The following is a 19521-nucleotide window of genomic DNA, read 5'->3' as shown; positions in this document are numbered from 1 at the left end:
TTAAGATCTGGGGTCCTGGTTCTGGAAGCTGTGTTAGGGATGGAAAGACTCTTGGGGATCAATAAAACAGTAGCCCTCAGGATAAACTGAGTCACCGAGGGATGAGATGCCTGTAAATCTTCAGTGAGCCAATCTACAGCAACATGGGACTGAGTTAGGACTAAAACCTGGGGCCTTGGACCCCTCCCCAGGACTCTTCCTAGAAAATAAGCTGGGGTCCCTGACTCCTCGGCCTAGGGACAGAAAGTGCCGACCAGGTCAAGAAGCAGTAGACAAGTGGATAAGGTGTCCCGGGAGGCCCAGTTTAAGATGGCCATTCCCTTTCCAGAGCCCAGAAAAGGTAAGGAGTTTGTCCACAGTCACAGAGCAAGTGTCCCAGGCTCCGCTGGCACAGCCTCCTTACAGCTCTCCTCAGAGACTGCAGCAGAAGGGAGCCAGGCTGGTCCCCAGGAGGCACTCCTCTGACAGGGTGCTGGGATAGGCCAGCTAGCCTCTCTCTCCCACCAAGCTTCCCTCACAGAGTGGCCAGACACTGACAAGCTGGGCCTACCTTCAGGATGCAGTGCACGGCCGACTCGGGTGGGTACACGATGAAGTGGCGCAGGGTGAAACCAAAGCCATCCTGAAGACTCTTGCGCAGCAGCAGTGTCCTCGGCCCCGGCCAGGGGAGGGGACGCCCAGAAGAGCAGCCATCTCGGGGGCCCAGTGGAAGCTGCAGGAACACAAGGAGACAGGTGAGTGAGCAGAGAGTGTGTGGTCCACACTCAGGCTCTCCACAAGCCTCCAGCCACCTCGGACGGAGCCTAGAACCTGACAGGGAGCGCCAACATCTACAGCCGCGGGGTTGGGGTGGGGGGAGAGGCAGGTCCTCCTGGCTTCCAACCCATTCACCTCTCTCACTCTCCCAAAGCAGAAAGCCTCTCTCCTCAGAGATTTTCCTTTGGTCTCATCATGACACCTTTGCCTCTTTGGAAATTGAGCCAGTAAGCATTTCCTATGCACCAGACCCTGCACACACAGCTTTTCTGCATAGGAAGTTGTACTTACAACTCTTACACATCCCCACACATACACTGACGTACACGAAGACACTCACAACTTATGCACACAGAACATATCACAAACACAGGCACACATATAAATGTACACATATAAGCCAGGTGGTGGTGGCCTAATCTCAGCCCGAGGGAGGCAGAGGCAGGCAGATTTCTGAGTTCAAGGCCAGCCTCGTTTATAGAATGAATTCTAGGACAGCCAGAGAAACCCTATGCCAAAAAAAAAATCAATCAATCAATCAATTACTCAATCAACCAATCAATAATAAAAATAAAAACCAAATGCGCGCACAGGCAGACTCACAGAACCACATGTATACACTATGCAGGCACACTGGCACAGACTCGGGTGCACGTAACCAGCCTTGCATACACACATGCACACAGCACAGAGCTGCATCTCTGCACGGGCACACAAATGTACCCTCCAGGAGCATGGGATCAAGAGCCCCAAACGGACACCAGGGCACTAAAGGAACTTGCTGAGGTTGCACAGCTCAGCCCAAAGGCCAGGCTGGTTCACCGGAAAGGCAGATGAGAGATACTGTCTTCTGTCCAACCCGGCTGGGATGCTTGGGATTCCCCTAGATGACATGGCAGGCTGTCCAAAGAAGAGGTGAAGGGGCCATGGAGGACCATTATCTGGGGCAGGAGGCAAGAGATGACAGAGAAGACTGTGTGAGTGTCTTTGGGCTCTGAGATAAACAGCTAGTTACAAGTATGAGATAACTTGCATGCAGAGAGGCTGACAGAAAAGATGAGTGCCCAGGGGACAGGCCGTGGGAAAAGCAAGAAGTTTGCCACAAAGCCTCAAGTCCTCGAAGCCACAGGGTTGCTTGGGCTAGCACTTGCCTCTGACCCAAAGCCCTCAAGAAGCCAAAAGCCTCCCACCAACTCCTTCAACAAGCCTCCACCCCTTGCTCCTCCTTGGCCTTGGCAGGAAACTGAAGAAGAGATGAGAGGCCCAGGGGCTGGTATGAACAGGCAAAAGGCCATCAGACCCGGGCTGTAAGGAGCTCCCCTCTGTACGGGAAAGCTGCCCTCCTGGTAGCTGAAGAAAGCTCACAAACACCTGAAGGCACAGGGATGCTGAGAGGCTCATCTGAGAGGCTGTCCACCCTGCTCACCTACTCAAGGGAGGGAGAGCATGTGAGGAGGCACAGCATGCGAGGGGGCACAGCCAGGAGGCTTTGCTTTGTCAACATCCTGTAGGCTTAGGGGAGAACACAGATCCTGGAATCTCAATAAATAAAGAAAATGAGACAGAAGCAATAGGTGTGCTGACTGTAGTTTCAGAGAACAGAAACAGATGGAGGACACAAAATATCTGGATGAGGCTCCAGAAAGGAGATATTCCACATAGGCTGAAAGCATATAAGGGCGAGGTTGTGAGGGCCCAAGCAAGACCTAGACAACTCCTGGTCCCAGTCCTTGGCAGGGACAGAGGCAGGGACCCAGTAGTGTTCTCTCAGCTCCATTCCCTTGTGGCTATACCCTGGCCTCTCCCATGAGCTCCACATTCATGGGGTCTAAGGATCCCGAGAACACTCACTGGACATTCCCTAAGATTTGAACACACCCCTCCCTCCCCAGTTCCCTGTTTCTGCTGCTAAGAAGATGATCTCCAGGGTCCCCAGTGCCTCTCTCACAGAAAGCCCTGCTCTCCATCTTTCATGGGCTGCCCTCCTTCCCACTCCCACCCAGGCTCAGAGCTGATGGGGTTTGCAGGGCCCATTGTTTTGCTGGTGTCCTGGATTAAGGTTTAAGCCACCAGCTGCCCCAGTGATGAGAAGCGGCTGGGACAGGTCCCCACATGTTCCCCTCCCCTCTCCCTACACTCACATCCTGCCGAGAGCTGCCAGCTGCCTGGGGGTGCCACTCCCTGAGGGGACCTGCTGGTAATCCAGGACAGTGGCTATGCCTTCCTCCCACAGTCTCTCCTCATCTGAGCACTGCAACTCCCCCTTTCTTACTTATCTCTGCCTCTCCATTTCCTCTGCTCCTTTCCTTCCAGCTCAGGTCTCCCAGCCCTTCCAATTAGTCTCTAGAGAACGGCAGTAACCCACCCCCTGCTAGAGCCTGTCAGAAGAGAAGACTCCACAGACCCAGTCAGAGCTGGTTGTCTCCCTGTGGGAAGTTCTTTCAGACCTAGCCTCAATTCTTCAAGTTACCCTATATGCAGGTTTCGGCTCCTCCCATCTGACCCGGGACAACACTGAGTCTAGCTCTCCTCTTCCAGTGGAGAGAGGTAGGAAGTATAGAAACAGAGAGATCCAGCACGGAGAACTTGGAAGACCAAGAAGTACAGCTCAGCTCCCCCAACTCTGCCTCTGACATAGGCACAGAGCCAGGGTACAGAGTGGGGCCGCGGGCATTGTTGATTAAACCCTCTTGGCTGAAATCTCTTTGTAAACGTGCTCATCCTGGTGTTTAAAAACAAAGAGACATCCAGAACCAACTGTTGTTAAAGAAGGGCCAACGAGCAGCCCGGGGAACACAACAGGCAGAAGTGGGCCCTCGACGGACTGGCCACATCAGTGCTGATTCCACGCCGCCCCCATCCCAAACCCACCCCTGCAGAAAGAGGTCATTGCAGAAAACACAGTATTGAGGCTGGGCATGGTGCCCACTGTGACTCACGCCTACCAGCTTGGCACATCCCTAACATCAGAAACACTGCCTCCAGTCCTGCCACTGCCCGGGTATCACCGCCTGTCTGCTGAGGGTCATTCTGTCACCTCAATTTCCTCTGTCCACTAGGAAACCCTTATAATGTGCCTCTCTGCCCACATCCCTGCTGATAGGAAAGAAGACAGGGGACCAGAGTAGAACCTACCGCTTGGGTTAGTACCCCTATGCTTAGCTCTCAGTGTGTCTCTGCCAGCCCCCTTGCTCCAGGATTCTTAATATTATGATAGCGACTCCTTCAGTCATCAGCCCCAATTCCATCCTTCCACTGCCTGTAAACCAAGAGGCCTGAGCCCACGGGTGCCACTACTCAGACTCAGTTACATCTAGCATCCCTGGGAATGCTGCCACACAAACGCTGACAACCTCACCATGATTCTCAACCTCCTCACACACTCCCCAACTGCAAGGATGTCCGTCTGGGAATGCCAGACACCGTCAACTCGAGAGTGGGTAACCCGATCGCCCACAGCCCCTTTAAGTCCAGCTCCCGCCCGGCTCCAAAGCTATTGCTCACCCTGGCCGGACGCAGCCCCGGCGTGCAGCGGTCGCTGTGGCTCAGACAGGGCAGCCAGAGACAGCGCGGCTCCGGGGCGCTGCAGTCCACGCCGACGGCGCGTTCCCAGCACCAGCCCCCGACGCCCGCGCGCTCCACGCGCCACACTGCACTGCCCACCAGAGCAGCCTGCGGGGACCCCCGAGAGCGGCCACCGTCGCGCCCCCAGCGCGCACCGGGCCTGGCTTCCGGAGCTGGACGTGCGGTGCGGGACTCCAAGGCTCGGCGCCCAGCAGGAGACGTCCTCGGACCCCCACGCGGCAGGCGGAGCCCAGGGGTCCCAGCCCGCCCCCCAGAGCCGCGGGCCCGCGGCCCAGAGGCCCCGAGGGGGCGGCCAGCCCGCGCGGACGGCGGCAGGACGGCTGGAGCGGGGCCGCGCCTCCCGCGCCGCCCGGGTGAAGGCAACCGCCGGAGCGGGGCAGGGACAAGCCAACAAGTCGCTTGGACAGACACCTCCCCCTCCGGGGCGGCCCCAGCGCCGCGCCAGCCCACCCTCCGCCCCACGCCAGAGGCTTCGAGCGGTCCCTGCTCAGGCACAGCACACACCGACGACACCATACAAACACAGGGACTCACACTGCTGAGCGATCACACTATGGGGCCCAACAACACTCCTGAAGAAACATGTTCTAGCTGTGTGCCTCACAATCCATGGCCAGCATCCCATCACCTGTCCCCCTACAGACCCCTCGCAGACCCTCAGTGTGGATATCATTGCTCACCTCTATGGACATTGTCCTATTTAAACATCCCTAACCCATGGGGCATTGCCATTTAAAGTATGCCAGGCCTTACAGACCCCCCACCCCACCCCACCCGGAGATACCCACTTGACCACATATAAGCAGGATGGTGACAGACACACACTGAGCAGCACCTGATTGCTTCAGGACTCTGTGCTCTTCAGGTGACACACACTGCCCACCTAGAGCTCATGAAATGTAAGATGCACTCTCAGGAGGCAGGGAGACCCTACTCCAGCCTCCCAAGATGTTCATTCCTCTTCCCCAGGACCCTTTCAGGAACCCTGGCATCACCAAGCAAGAGGAGGCTCCATGCTGACCACTCCCTCCACTCCTTCATAATGGGAATAAAATGGGCACTGGCTGACTTCAGACATTGCCCACTCCCCTTTTCTGGCTTTCCAGGCCCCATCCTTTCTCCAAGAAGAGGCAGGGCTAGCAGTAGCCCTGGGCTGTGTGCTCTCCACTGTCATACCCCAAGTTCATAGAAGCATTTAGAACAGTTATTACTAACTGAGAAGGAAATACTCAGCGGAAGGGGACACAAGCCTAGAGCCCATCTAAGAGGGAGAGCCACAAGGCTGGGCTGTTTGGGAACACTGGCAAAGCCCCTGTCCTCACTCCCCAGGAAGGTGACCTGTGTGAGAGGTGGAGATCCAAAAAGGAACACAACTCTAGGGAGCGGGTGGGCAGGATGGAGGGAAGGAAAAACAGAGGAGGAAGGGTGGGGGTGCGGCCCTGGGTGGTGGGGACCGAGTCAGGCAGGGAGCGGTTTTGTTCTTCTGTTTCCTGTTTGCTGCTTGTGGGGCCCATGCAGGAGCTGGACCCCCACCTCCACCCTGCGGAAGCCGACGGGAAGAGCTGAGACTGCCACGAGCTGAGTCAGGACTTGGGAGAGCAGGAAAGGACCCGTCAGGGACAGCAGGGCAGCCAGGGACAGTGAAACCCAGTCTACATTTCTCCCAGACTCTGGAAAAGCAGAAAACCAAACTTCTGGATCTGACCACCTCCTGCTCTGTCCCTCCTTGTCAGTTCCTCCCAACGGCCAGTTCAGTTAGGCGACCATCCCACTAAGATGTCCTCAGCCATGTGGACTCTGGGCCCAAAGTAGAATGCAGAGGCACAGGGATGCCCCTGACCCCCTCATCAGGCCTCCTCACTAAGGCCTCCCAGATGCCCAACTGCCACCTTATGTGGCTGTGGCTGTGGCTGTCCTGGAACTTGAGGCATAGACCAAGATAGCCCTGAAACTCAGAGATCTGCCTGCTTCTGTTACTATGTCAGGTGGCGGCGGCTGCTGCTTCTCCGTCTTCATCTTCGTCTTCTTCTTAAGTATTTATGTGTATATGTGCATGAAGCTACACATGCCAATTCCCTACAAGGTCAGAGGAAAACCTCCATTCTGCCTTGTGACTTCTACATAGGCTCTGAGGGTTGAACCCAGATATCAGACTTGCATAGCTAGCATCTTTCCCTGCTGAGCCATCTACCCAGGCCTCAAGTGCCTTTTTATCTCACTACAAGCCCAGGTCTTATATTTAGGTCTTTCCTGACTGACCCATGATGTCTGTCTGATTGAGACTTGGAAGGGTCTGGGTGCTGTAAGGGAGGGCAGAGGCACGTGGCATTGTGTCCAGTCCTACAGAGACCTTGGAGACCAGAATCTCCAATGTTCACTTTCTGTCTTTTAACCTGGCAGAGTCAAAGAAGGCTGCCTCAGCAGAAACTCAGAGAGAGGGAAGACAAGCGGGGGAGGGCCTGTGCACTGTACACAGTAGGGCCTCAAAACCAGGGCCACAGCTTGAAATGATCTTCTAGGTCTGGGGAGCCGGCTCCCTCCCATTTCCTCTGGGAAAGGAATGTGGGGTGGGCCCCAGAGCCCGAGGGGGAGGGGCAAGCCTGGGAAATACCAGGCGTTGCTGAGATTTCTATTCCAAGCCTTCCTGCACAGTGTCCTCCCCCACACCCAGCCTGCTGCTTCCTCCCCCACTGCTGGAATCACCCGCTGGCCAGCCCCTCCCAGCCCCCTAAGTGAACAGCTGGCACTTATGAGGGTCCCTGCCCAGCAGCTCAGGACTGTACCCCTAAGAAAGAACACTCAGAATTCTAAAAGGGACTGCTACTTGTGACCCTTCCCTAAGCACTGGATATCCACGATGGCCTTTTTGGGGTGCTGGGGGGTGGCAGAGGCAGGATCTTACTATGTGGCCCTGGTGGCATTGAACTCTGTTTACAGCCTAGGCTGGCCTTGAACTCTCAGTAACTCCTCTGCCTTAGCCTCCTGAATGTTGAGATTTACAGGCATTTACAACCAGAGAAGGTTCTTAGTTGGTATGCACACATGTATGTATATATGTATGTATGTATGTATGTATGTATGGATGGATGGATGGATGGATGGATGGATGTGTTTTAGACATGGTTTCAAGGTTGGCCTTAAATTCTCTGTGTGGCTAAGGATGATTTTGAACTCCTGCCTCCACTTCTCAAAGGTCTGGAGTCACAGATGTGTACCACCATACCTGGCTCCCACTTTTGTTGTTGTTGTTGTTGTTTGTTTCTCGAGACAGGGTTTCTCTGTGTAGCCCTGGCTGTCCTGGAACTCACTCTGTAGACCAGGTTGGCCTTGAACTCAGAAATCCGATTGCCTCTGCCTCCCACATGCTGGGATTAAAGGTGTGCGCCACCACGGCCCAGCTGGCTCCCACCTTTAAAAAGGATTTATTTTTATTATTTTTAACGTGTGTGAGTTCACATGCACAGGAGTACAGACCCCACAGGAAGACGGAAGAAGGCATCGGCTCCCATGGAGCTGAAGTTATAGACAACTGTAAGCCACCCACATGGGTTCTGGGAATAAAACTCAAGTCTTCTTGCAAGACACTGTGTACTCTGAGCCATCTCTCCATCCCCTGTTCTCCTTTTTGAGGAGGTGAGGCTTTGAACTAACTCTGTAGACTAGGCTAGCCTTGGATTCACAGAGATCCACCTGCCTCTGCCCCCTGGGTGCTGGAAAGAAAAGCATGCACCGCCACGTCTACCTCCACCCTCCTACCTCAACCCCCTTAAAGACAAGGATGGAGAAAGAGAAGGCTTCACCCCTGTGATACCAGGACTGCATCCCAGGGCCTGACCCCCCTCCCCCTAGATCCCTCGACATTACCTTCTGGGTTATCCATTCAACTACCACATGTGGAGTGGTGCCATGGGCCAGGGTGAGACCCCTTGGAAATCTAAGGCACGCACAGTCCCTGCCAGCAGGGCCCTTGTGTCAGGAGTGCCTCCAGCGTCCCCCAGCTCCAGACTCTGGCCCAGCCAGCTGCTCTCATTGACACGGGTCAGGCAGTCCTCACACCCAAAGGGGAATCCTGACATGCTGTCAGGGGCCTGGACTTCAAAGAAGAGCAGTAATGGGTAATGGGCTGTCCCAGGCTAGCCCTCCAGGAGACGAGGGTTGAAAGCAGAGGAAAAGAAGTCTGCAGAGTCACCAGGAACCAGGGGCAGGGAGGAGAGCTGCCCAGAGCCCGAGGGTCAGGGACAGAAGGAGGGAAGCTGATAGATACACTGCTGAGCCTGAGCTCAGGAAGCCAGAGTCACAGGGCTCAAGGTCAGGCCCGCCCGCTCTTCCTTCCTCTGCTTGCTCAGCACCTCCTCCGAGACCTTAGGTCCCCGAACCGCAGGTGACCAATAGGAGCCCCCACCCCCACCCCCGAGAATTATCCATCTGGTCTCTCACACCATCAAACACAGACCCGTAGCCACCCACAACCTCACACACAGTGACAAATCCAGAGGTAGGGCTAAGGTAGCCATGGGAGCATGTGACAGACAATGCCTGCCCCCTGGCCTAGTCTCCTCCCTTCAGGGCAGTGCCTCCTGGGCCTCCTCCACCCTTTAGCCCCATTCACAGCTCAGTTCCCAGCTTCGATCGAGCAGAGGCCCCTTCTGACATGCCCTAACAGGCCAAGTTGACAAGCAGGCCAGGCAGGCTGAAGCTCCCACCCCCTCCACTGACATGCATCACATCGGCAGCGAAGCAGGGGACCCTGGGCTGCTCCAGACAGCTGGCACCAGGTGACTCAAAAGGTCTTCCCTACCTGGGCTCTCCTTCTCAGACCACAGTGACACACCAGTGATCCCTGCCCCTCTCAAAGTGGGTCATAGCCAAGGAAGAGGGAGGCTGAGGTAGGGGGCAGGGGAGTATTTTCCATGCCTGGCACCCAACCACCATCTGTCCAGGAGGGAAAGGAACAATCGCAGACAGGAGTCAGCACACAAAATGAAGGTGGGTCCAAACTTTCACCCAAAGGATGTTGGAAGGATTAAATCAACAAAAGAAAGCCTTAGCAGGGTGTGATAGTACCTGTCTGTACTTTCAACTGAGGAAGCAGGACAGTTAGAGGATAGCATAACCGTTTCAAAAACAAAAAATGAAAATCTCAGCACCGACCCAGGGTACACAGTAGGAGCTTGAAAATGCAAGCTGTTTAATATCCAGCCACGTAGCTACTCAGCTAGGCTTGCACAAGACACAGTGACAAGGCACATGCAGAACTTGCCATCATGGCCCCTCCCACTGCTGACCTACAGAGGCACCGTAGCTCCGCCCACAGCTGACCCGAGGCATTTATTGGCTGAGACACACTCCCTTCCCTCACAGGGGGAAGAAGGCCCACAGACCTGGCCTCTAGGCCCTCTGGGAATGGACAACATGAGACCCCAAGTGTGGCAGTAGAGGAGGAGTATGCCAGGCTGGCACGCGAGAGCCCAGCAGGAGGTCGCTGACGCCGAGGGGGCGGGGCTGAAGGCAGAGTCTTTGCTCTCTGTGGGAAATGAGCACTTACTGAAGAGAGGGAGCTCGGAGTCAGCCACAAAGTAAACACCCAGGCCATTGCCAAGGCAACCACAGCCAGTGTGGGTCAGGGCCCACCACAATCCCTCCACCCAGACACCCCTGCGCTGTCTTCGGTCTTCTGGGTGTCCTCTCTTCTGGCAGCTCCCTGTGAGTAAGGGCTTGTAGCCCCATGGCAGGCTGGGGTCTCTGGAATACCTGGCCTGCATCTATCTGTCCCTAGTGACAGGAGAAAGAAACTGCAGCCTCTCCCTTTGGACAGACAGCTCCTAAGGATGAAGGCTACTGCTTTTCAGAAGTGGATTTGCCCTAGAGTGCCTTTGTCCAGAGCAGGCTTTCAGAAACTGCTGGGATGGAATAATAGTTCAGTCAGTAAAGGGCCTTGGGAGAATAAGGACTCAAGTTCAAGCCCAAGCAAGTTAATAAAAATAAATAAATAAAAGTTAAAAAAAAAAAAAGCCGGGCGTGGTGGCACAGGCCTTTAATCCCAGCACTCGGGAGGCAGAGGCAGGCGGATTTCTGAGTTCCAGGACAGCCAGGGCTACACAGAGAAACCCTGTCTCAAACCCCCCCCGCCCCCCCCCAAAAACGTCCAGGTGTGGCAGTGTGTATGTAATCTCGGTGTTGTCCCAGTGCTGGGGAGGCAAAACAAATGGTTCGCTGTGGTTCACTGACCAGACAACCCTAGCCTACTTGTTGGGCTCTAGAAAAATGAGAGGCCCTGTATCAAAATAACAAGGCCTAGGTTAGGACACTAGCTGCTTATACAGAGGTCCTGAGTTGAATTCCCAGCAACCACATGGTGGCTCACAACCATCCGAAATGGGATCTGATGCCCTCTTCGGTCTGATGTCTTCTTCTGTCATGCAAATACAGTACTCATACATAAATAAATGCATCAAAAATTCATGGGGGGGGATGGGGACTTTGTGAAGGGGTAACCGGGAAGGGGGATATCATTTAAAATGTAAATGAATAAAATAATTAATAAAAAAATCAGCCAGGCAGTGGTGGCACACGCCTTTAATCCCAGCACTTGGGAGGCAGAGGCAGGCGAATTTCTGAGTTCAAAGCCGCCTGGTCTACAGAGTGAGTTCCAGGACAGTCGGGGCTATGCAGAGAAACCCTGTCTCGAAAACAAACAAACAAAACAAAACAAAATATCAATGTAGAATTACTATATGATCCAACAATTACAAACCCAAAAGCACAGAAAACACGTAAGTATTATTCACAAAAGTGTTCTAGGTCAGGCATAGTGGCATATGACACCTGAGGGGCAAAGGCAAGCAGATCTCTGAGTTCAAAGCCATCTTGGTGTACACTGCAAACTCCAGGCCAATCGAGGCTACAAAGCAAGACTTAGTCTCACAAAATAAAACAGACAGGCCAGGCAGTGCTGGTGCACGCCCCTAATCCAAGCGCTCAGGAGGAAAGGCAGGCAGAGCTCTCTGAATTCAAGGCCAGCCTGGTCTACAAAGCCAGTTCCAGGACAGCCAGGGCTACACAGAGAAACCCTGCATCTAAATAGTTTTTAAAAAAGAAAGGAAGAAATAAAGAAAGAAAGAAGAAAGGAAGGGAGGGAGGAAGAAAGGAAGGAAGATGGCTGCCTGGGACTGGAGAAGATTGACTAGGCACTCACTTCCTGCTTTGATGACACAGAGATGCCTTTTGAGCAAGATAGCGGTGACGGGTCAATGCAGAAACCACTAACATCACAGAACTAACCGTACACTCAGAAATGGCTTCCTTCGAGGCTGGAGAGATAGGTTAGCAGTTAAGAAAGCACAGGGCTCTTCCAGAGTCCAAGCTTGGCTTGGTTCCCAGCACCGATGTCACTCACGTGGCTCTCACCTGTGGCAACCTCAGCTCCAGCCAGAACTCACGCCTCCAGCCTCCGTGGGCCCCTGCACTCACCTGTCCATGTCCATACCCCCAACACAGACTTGATGTTTCTTAATGACTTATTTATTCTATGTATAGGAGTATACTGTAGCTGTCTTCAGACACACCAGAAGAGGGCATCAGATCCCATTACAGATGGTTGTGAGCCACCATGTGGTTGCTGGGAATTGAACTCAGGACCTCTGGAAGAGCAATCAGTGCTCTTAACCACTGAGCCAGCTCTCCAGCCATAGACATGATTTTTTTTAAATTCTTTTAAAATGTTTTAGATGTTAGTTTGTATAGGCCTGGCTGGCCTGGACCTCACTGTAGTCCAGGCTGGCAAAGAACTTATGAGGGTCCTCCTGCATTGGCTCCTAAGTGCTGGGAATGCCAGATGGCTCATACATTTTATATAAATTTATCAAAATTGAAAGAATTGCCAAAGTCAGAATTAAAACATGGTTGAGAGGGGGGGTGTTAATAGCACCTGGTATGAATTGCCCTCTTACATCTGGGAGCAGGTAACCTGGGGTGCTGCAGAGACCTAGCCTGGAAGGCCCTATCCTGGGTGTCCTCAGAGCCTGGATAATCCTGGTCCTAAAGGACCCTGGCTCCAGGCTGCATCTTCTCAGGGCTGCTATTATCCTCTTTAGGGTCCTAGAAAGCTCCAGGCAGGGGAGTGCCTGGGCTGCCAGAGGCCCTGCAGACATAGAAAGTCCCTGGCATTGATGGTATCCCATCCCTTGGACACTGAGCCAATGGCCACTCTTCCCAGCCTTGCCCCATGCAGAGGGGGTGGGACTGTTGAAGAATTTTTGACTAAGTGTGGGACTCCTGTTTGAAATCTAACCTTACAGAGCATTCATGGTCCGTGTTAAACTCCAGTGAGCCTACAATCACCTGTAACACACGCACAGGGTGTGCCCACTCAGGCCCAGTGTCACAGGCAGCAGCGCCCCCTGCTGGCTCACACATGCCACTTCAGGTCATCTCATTTGGAAATGAAAGGGACAAGGTGTCATTCCTGGGACCTGCCCCACCACCACCCCCCATCCCCCCATAAGCACACTTTGCAGTCTCTGGGACTCTTGGCTCCAATTGAATGACACATAACCCCACCTCCCAATCACTTACTGGAGAAAGGTCTCCTGCAAGAGGATCAGTGTCTTCAGTGTCTTGAGCCTTGAAGCCTCCCTTTGACCCAGCAGTACCAAGGAGGCTCAATTCCCTCTCCTGAAGAGACTGGGAGACACCAGTCAGTCATTCTTGAGCCAGGAGCTTCCTGCAGCTATTCCTCTTCAGAATCATCACACCCATTCCATCACTGGCCAGCTCACTTGAGATAGACTGCAAGCTCAATGTGAGTCATCCTTCTTGCCGCCCCCCCCCCCAAACCCCGTGCCAGTTCTTCTTGTTGTCTTACTACCTGGCACCTGGGCAGAGACAACAGGTGCACTCACTGGTTTCCTTGAGGGGTGAGGGAGAGCTCAGCTCCAGTCCAGTTGAGTCCACATTCCCTCAGAGGGCAGGTTTCAGCAGATTCCTAACATCTCCCCCAGGGCACGTGGGGTTCTCTGCAAGAAAAGCCTCTCAGACTCGCCTCTAAACCCATCCACCCCCTCACCTTAGCCCTGCTGAGACTACCTCTCCATGCCCCTGTATGCTGGCCAGCCCTGCCTCTGAGCAGAACCTCTCCCTGGTCTAGCCTGTGCTGTGGCAGAGACAATCAGAGAAGAGGAGATATGCAGCTTTCTAAGGCAAATGCCCTCCACTCCACTCCTGCCTCTGAGGGACTTGGAAGGGCATCCCTTATAAAGCGATGGGAGACATCTCTTATGTCCAGACCCTCGTCCTCAGTCAGCCCAGCTCTGCCCTTAGACATGGAATCATAGGCACAACAGAACTAGATGACAGGGACAGAAAGTGGTGGCACACATCTTTAATCCCAGCACTCAGGAGACAAAGGCAGGCAGATCCCTGAGTTCAAGGCCAGCTGGTCTACAGAGTGAGTTCCAGGACAGCCAGGACTAAACAGAGAAACTCTGTCTCAAACAAAGAAAAAGGAGGTGGGGAGGAAGGAAGAAAGGAGGAGAGAGAAGAGAGGGAAGAAAGTAAGAAAGAAAAAAAGGAAGAAAGAGAAAAAAACAGAGACAGAGAGAAAGAAAGAAGTGAGGTAGGGGGGCTGGAGAGATGGCTCAGTGGTTAAGAGCACTGACTGTTCTTTCAAAGGTCCTGAGTTCAATTCCCAGCAACCACATGGTGGCTCACAACCATCTGTAATGGGATCCAATGCCCTCTTCAGGTGTGTCTGGAGACAGCAACAATGTACTCACATATATAAAATAAATAAATAAATAAATAAATAAGAAGAAAGAAGGAGAAGAAGGAGGAGGAGGAGAAGGAGGAGGAGGAGGAGAAGGAGGAGGAGAAGGAGGAGGAGGAGGGGATGCTGGAGAGATGGCTCCACGGTTGTTAAGAGCCCTGGGTACTCATCCAGAGGACCCAGGTTCAATTCACAGCATCCAAACAGCAGCTCACAACTGTTGGTAACCCCTGTTCCAGAGGATCAGCCACCCTCACACAGACATACATTCAGGCAAAACACCAATGCACATAAAATAAAAGTAAATTTATGCTGAGGGGTGGTGACACACACCTTTAATCCCAGAACTTGGGAGGCAGAGGCAGGCAGATTTCTGAGTTCGAGGCCAGCCTGGTCTACAGAGCGAGTTCTAGGACAGCCAGGACTATACAGAGAAACCCTGTCTCGAAAAACCAAAAATAAATAAATAAATTTATAAAGAAGAAGTAGTAGCCAGTAGCACCTGTGAACCTGGAAGTCCCCACCCTGTTCCCTGAGCCAACCCCACAACCACAGCTGGATAGGGAATTCTGCACTGGTCCATGGGCCATTGAGGGGAGGGGGACAGAAGGCTCTACACTCATCTTAGCATTCAGGAAGGAACACATTTACCCCTGGCATTCACATTGGTCCTATTCTAAGTAGCACGAAGGCTGCCAATCAAGTTCACCCAAGTGCTCTTTGCTGAGCAAAGTTATTGGGAAGGCATTCTAGGAACGGACAGGTGGGAGGGGTCATCCACCCGGCCTCCTGCCCACCATCAGGGTGGACCCCGCCACCCGAAGGCCAAGGGCCCAGCCCACTTCCCATCCACACTCACTCTGGGTGGTTTGGTTTCCCTCTGGGAAGTCAGTCTAGGCTGATAAATTTTGGCCACCAGGCCCTGGAGGACACACCCCCAGCCTCCACACACACCTGCACCCCCTTCCCTGCGCTCCAGTCACCACATCCTCTGGCCTCCTTCCAGTTCCCGTGAGCACTGTGCTCCCTTCCAGCCTCTGGGCCACAGCAGCACGCTGTTTTTGGAATGTTCTGTTGCCTTCAAGCCCTCCCTGCTTCTCCAGCCCTTTTGATTCATTCCCACCCACCCCGGACCTTCTAGCACTAATGTCTGCCAACACACCAGCTCCAGGCGGCTCAGCACTTACAACCTGGACTAAGGACCCCCAGGACTCACAGGACAGAAGGAGAGAACTGATCTCATGTGTCCCTCTACAGACCTGGCTGGCCTCAAACTCAGAGATCTGCCTGCCTCTGCCTCCTTGAGTGCTGGGATTAAAGGTGTGCGCCAATTGCTTAAAAAAAAATTTAAAGTCACTTCACACACATCCTGCCCCTGTGCCCAATGCCCGGGCTCTGGACACTCTCTCAGGGCATTTATGATTATAAGGCTATTTTGGCCTGGTAGGCCAGGACTGTGTCTGCTTTGAAGGGACAGTATGTGGCCCGGGTGGGCATCAGCACACTGCTTCTGAATTTGGGGGTGAGGAAGAAGCAATGCTTTCATTGCTGGGGTGGCCACCCCTCCTCTCTGGGGGCCTATCTGGAACAGAGACTACTTAAACTCCTTTTTTGTTGTTTGTTTTGAGACAGGGTCCCATGTGGCTCAAGTTAGCCAAGGATGTCTTTGAACTTCTGATCCTCGTATCTCCAGCCCTCAAGTACTGGGAATACGGGCTTGTGCTACCACACCCATACTTCAGGGTTTTTTTTTTTTTTGTTTTTTTTTTTTTGTCCTTTTTTTTGGTGGGAACCACATCCAAAATTGGACGCATTAGAGTATAGAAGGGGGCAGGGCACACACGGACAGACAGGAATCTGCTTCCATCCTCTGTGGCCACGCCTTCTCCTCACACTCTGTATTCCAGCTACAAGCCCTCCTCATCTGTTTTCAAACATGCTAGACACAGTACTCATCTATATTTTCCCACAGTTCTCTGCCTCCTTTCCATGACTCCCGACTAGTCTCCCCATCCTCACATTGTCAGCCCAGTGTCCCACAATGTGGCATCTTCCTGTGGCAGTCACCTGTGGCAGGCCAAGCCTAGGCTCTTGGCCACCTCATCTCATGCATCCTTGCTATCAGTTTCTCCCTCTAGGTCCACCCGCCCAAAGAGAAGCCGGCTGTCCGGCCTCAACACGCACAGACTACAAGAAGGCAGCTGAGATAAGCTGAAAGGATAAGATGGAAGAGCAGGAGGGAGGAGGGGACAGAGGAAAGCAGAGCGGGATGGTCCAGCCAGACGTGAAGAGCGACAAATATGCGAAGTACGCCTGCCCCGGAGCTATGAATAGTGCAGCCAGGCTGCCAGCCCGGTCGCATACCCCCACCCCCACCCCGCCCCATGGGACAAACTGCACCAGGCTTGAAATGAGGTGCGAGCCCAGGAGGCAGAAACCGCTTCTGCTTGACAGGGCTGAGCCAAGAAAATGAGGGGCGTGGCCATGCAAAATAAGAGCAGCAGGCACCTCTCATTGGTGGATCCCTGCCTACCGCAAGTTTGGGACGGAATGGTTACTCTACCCCAGGCAGCACCCGCAAGCTGAGGCGGCTGCCTTTCCTAAGCCGGTAAGCCCCGGCCAGGGCCGGCCGTCATCAGTCACCCCAGAGCCGAACCCCAATGATGCCGCGGGGCTACTGGAGACCTTCCCATCCCCATCACTGCCCTAATAAGGTTCTGCTTCCCTGCGACGCCATTCCTCACTACCTTAGCCCCAGGTCAGCCTTGGGGTTTAAAGGTCTGAGCTCACAAACAGCTGAGCACTTAGGAAACATCTGAGCCAGTCCCTGCCCCAAAGGTACCTGAGAGTCGAATTTCGGCCCTACCCTGTCCCTATTTGTCCCCAAACAATTCAAATTTCAAAGACGAATCTAGGACAATGGAAAGGTTATCACCAAGTGGGGCTCTAGGTGGAGAGGTTAGCTCACTAGGTAAAGGGTCACACAGAGCCTGAGGCTAGTCTCCACTCTGTGTAAACCTGATCTCACCCTTTCCCTATCCAAACCTCCACCTCCTGAGCTGTAAGGGACCCTTCAGGGTCCCTCAGAGGATGCGGCTGGACGCCTGGCGCCTACTTGCTGCCCAGCAAGTTTCAGTTCAGCAGTCCCCAAAGGATTTGCAGAAATTAAAAGCAGTCTGAATTTATAAAGATCAAAAGGGTAGACATGAAACAAACAGAGCAGATGTGGAAACAAGGTTCAGAGAATTGCCTAAGCTGAGGATGCCAGTATCCTGGAACTGGGGATGTGGTATTAGGGGGCAGGGAGCACTGAGAACTCAAGGGCAGCCTAGGAAACATACTGTGTTCTAGGCAAGCTTGGACAATTTAGTGAGACTGTCTCAAAAATTAATAATTAATTAAAACAACAGCAACCAGGGGCTGGGAAAAAATGGCTCCATGGTTAAGAGTAACTGGCTGCTCTTCCAAGGAACTGGGTTCAATTCCTACCACCCATATGGCAGCTTACAACCATCTGTAACTCCAGTTCCAAGTGATCGATTCTCTCTTCTGACCTCCTCAGGCCCGACACACACACATGGTACACAAACATGCAGGCAAACCACCTGCCTGCATGCACATTATCACCATCACCATCATCACCACAACAATACTAAGCCACCTAAATAAGTACAAACATAAATATATAAATTACTCAATTCCCAGACCCCACAAGGTAGAAGTTGAGACACACACACAAATGCAAAAAGTGTTTAAACACACAACACACACACACACACACACACAGACACCTGTCCTGTGGCCATTGCCATATTGTCTAACACAAAGGAGCATGGAAGGGGTGGTGTGATGCCAAATGCCTTTAATCTTGGCACTCAGGAAGGAGAGGCAGGCAGATCTCTGTTAGTTTAAGGGCAGCCTGGTTTACAGAGTGAGTTCCAGGACAACCAGGGTGGGTGGGAGGGGAAGATGTCACCAGGTCACCACTGGTGGCTCTAGAGTAGCTCAAGCCCTTGTTCTCTGGTTACTGTCAAGGCTTGCTCTTTTTTTTTTTTTTTTTTTTTTTTAAAGATTTATTTATTTATTATATGTAAGTACACTGTAGCTGTCTTCAGACACTCCAGAAGAGGGCGTCAGATCTTGTTAGGGATGGTTGTGAGCCACCATGTGGTTGCTGGGAATTGAACTCAGGACCTTCAGAAGAACAGTCCGGTGCTCTTACCCGCTGAGCCATCTCACCAGCCCAAGGCTTGCTCTTTAATAGAGTCGGGACCCGGGGTTATCTTTTATTTGTTTGTTTGCTTGCTTGCTTGTTTGAGACAAGGTTTCTCTATGTAGGCCTGGCTGTCCTGGAATTTTCTCTGTAGACCAGGATGGCCTTGGCTTTGAACTCAGAGATCTACCTGTCTCTGCCTCCAGAGTGCTGGGATCTTATCCTATCTCAGGATCCTACCAGGCTCTGTGTGTGTGTGCGTGTGTGTGTGTGTGTGTGTGTGTGTGTGTGTGTGTGTGTGCTCGCACGCGTATGCGTACATTTACCAGAGCCACCACAGGGATGCCTTCCTCTCCCTTATGCTAGTCCTCCTTGGATTGCAGCTCACTGCACTTGCTGTGACAGGTGGGCCTGTGTTGGGCCATGGGAGGTCATCTCCCCTGCAATTTTGTGTCAGCCAATATAGCAGTAACTACAGGACAGGTATAGGATTCAGAAAGAATTATCTATTGAGCTAGTGACATATTTACTCTCTCAGAATTTGGTTTTTTATTTTGTTTTTATATTAAATATACATTGCTTAGTGATGGCCTTTGAACATCTACCCAACAGAAAGTATTTTACTAAAGAGTTCTTGGGGACTTGGGGTATGGCTCATTTGCTGATACTCTTGCATAGCGTGTATGAAGCCCTGAGTTGGGTTCCCAGCTGTATATAACCTGGCATTGTGGTACTTTCACTAACGGCAGCACTTGGGAGGTGAAGCCAGAGACTAGAAGTTCACGGTCATCCTTGGCCAATAATCAAGTTTGAAACAGGTTTGGAATATATTAGACTCTGTCTCAAAAAAATTGTGATACTAATTTTTGAGGCTGGCAAGATGACACGGAAGTTAAGAACATCCATTGCCATTCCAGAGGACCTGGGTTTGACTCCCAGCAGTCACATGGTGGCTCACAACCATCTGTAACTCCAGTTCCAAGAGCTATGACGCCCTCTTCTGGCACCAGGCACGCACGTGGTGCACTGGCATGCACACAGACAAAACATTCATAGACATGGAATTTTTTAAAAGTTAAAAACAAACAAACAAGCCGGGTGGTGGTGGTGCACACCTTTAATCCCAGCACTTTGGAGGCAGAGATGTGTGGATCTCTGAGTTCAAGACCAGCCTGGTCAACAGAGTGAGTTCCAGGACAGCCAG

The 19521-nt window shown here is 52.7% G+C and overlaps 1 protein-coding gene across 9 annotated transcripts in view; it reads right to left on the bottom strand.

Moving 5' to 3' along the window:
- Window positions 1-19521, bottom strand: part of Arhgap23 (Rho GTPase activating protein 23) — a 98046-nt gene that overhangs the window by 57507 nt on the left and 21018 nt on the right. For 4 of the 9 annotated variants that reach the window (XM_006533867.3, XM_030246200.1, XM_006533865.3 and 1 more), the window contains exon 2: window positions 551-712. In XM_006533867.3, the coding sequence (XP_006533930.1) occupies window positions 551-712 (162 nt within the window). Of the gene's footprint in view, window positions 1-550; window positions 713-4260; window positions 4722-19521 lie in introns of those variants that run through there. The other 5 variants (XM_006533868.4, XM_006533869.3, XM_006533861.4 and 2 more) reach the window with 3 other exon arrangements.

The sequence above is a fragment of the Mus musculus genome, chromosome 11 (assembly GCF_000001635.26).
Source record: "Mus musculus strain C57BL/6J chromosome 11, GRCm38.p6 C57BL/6J".
NCBI lineage: Eukaryota > Metazoa > Chordata > Mammalia > Rodentia > Muridae > Mus > Mus musculus.
This window is presented reverse-complemented; position numbering and strand designations above follow the sequence as displayed.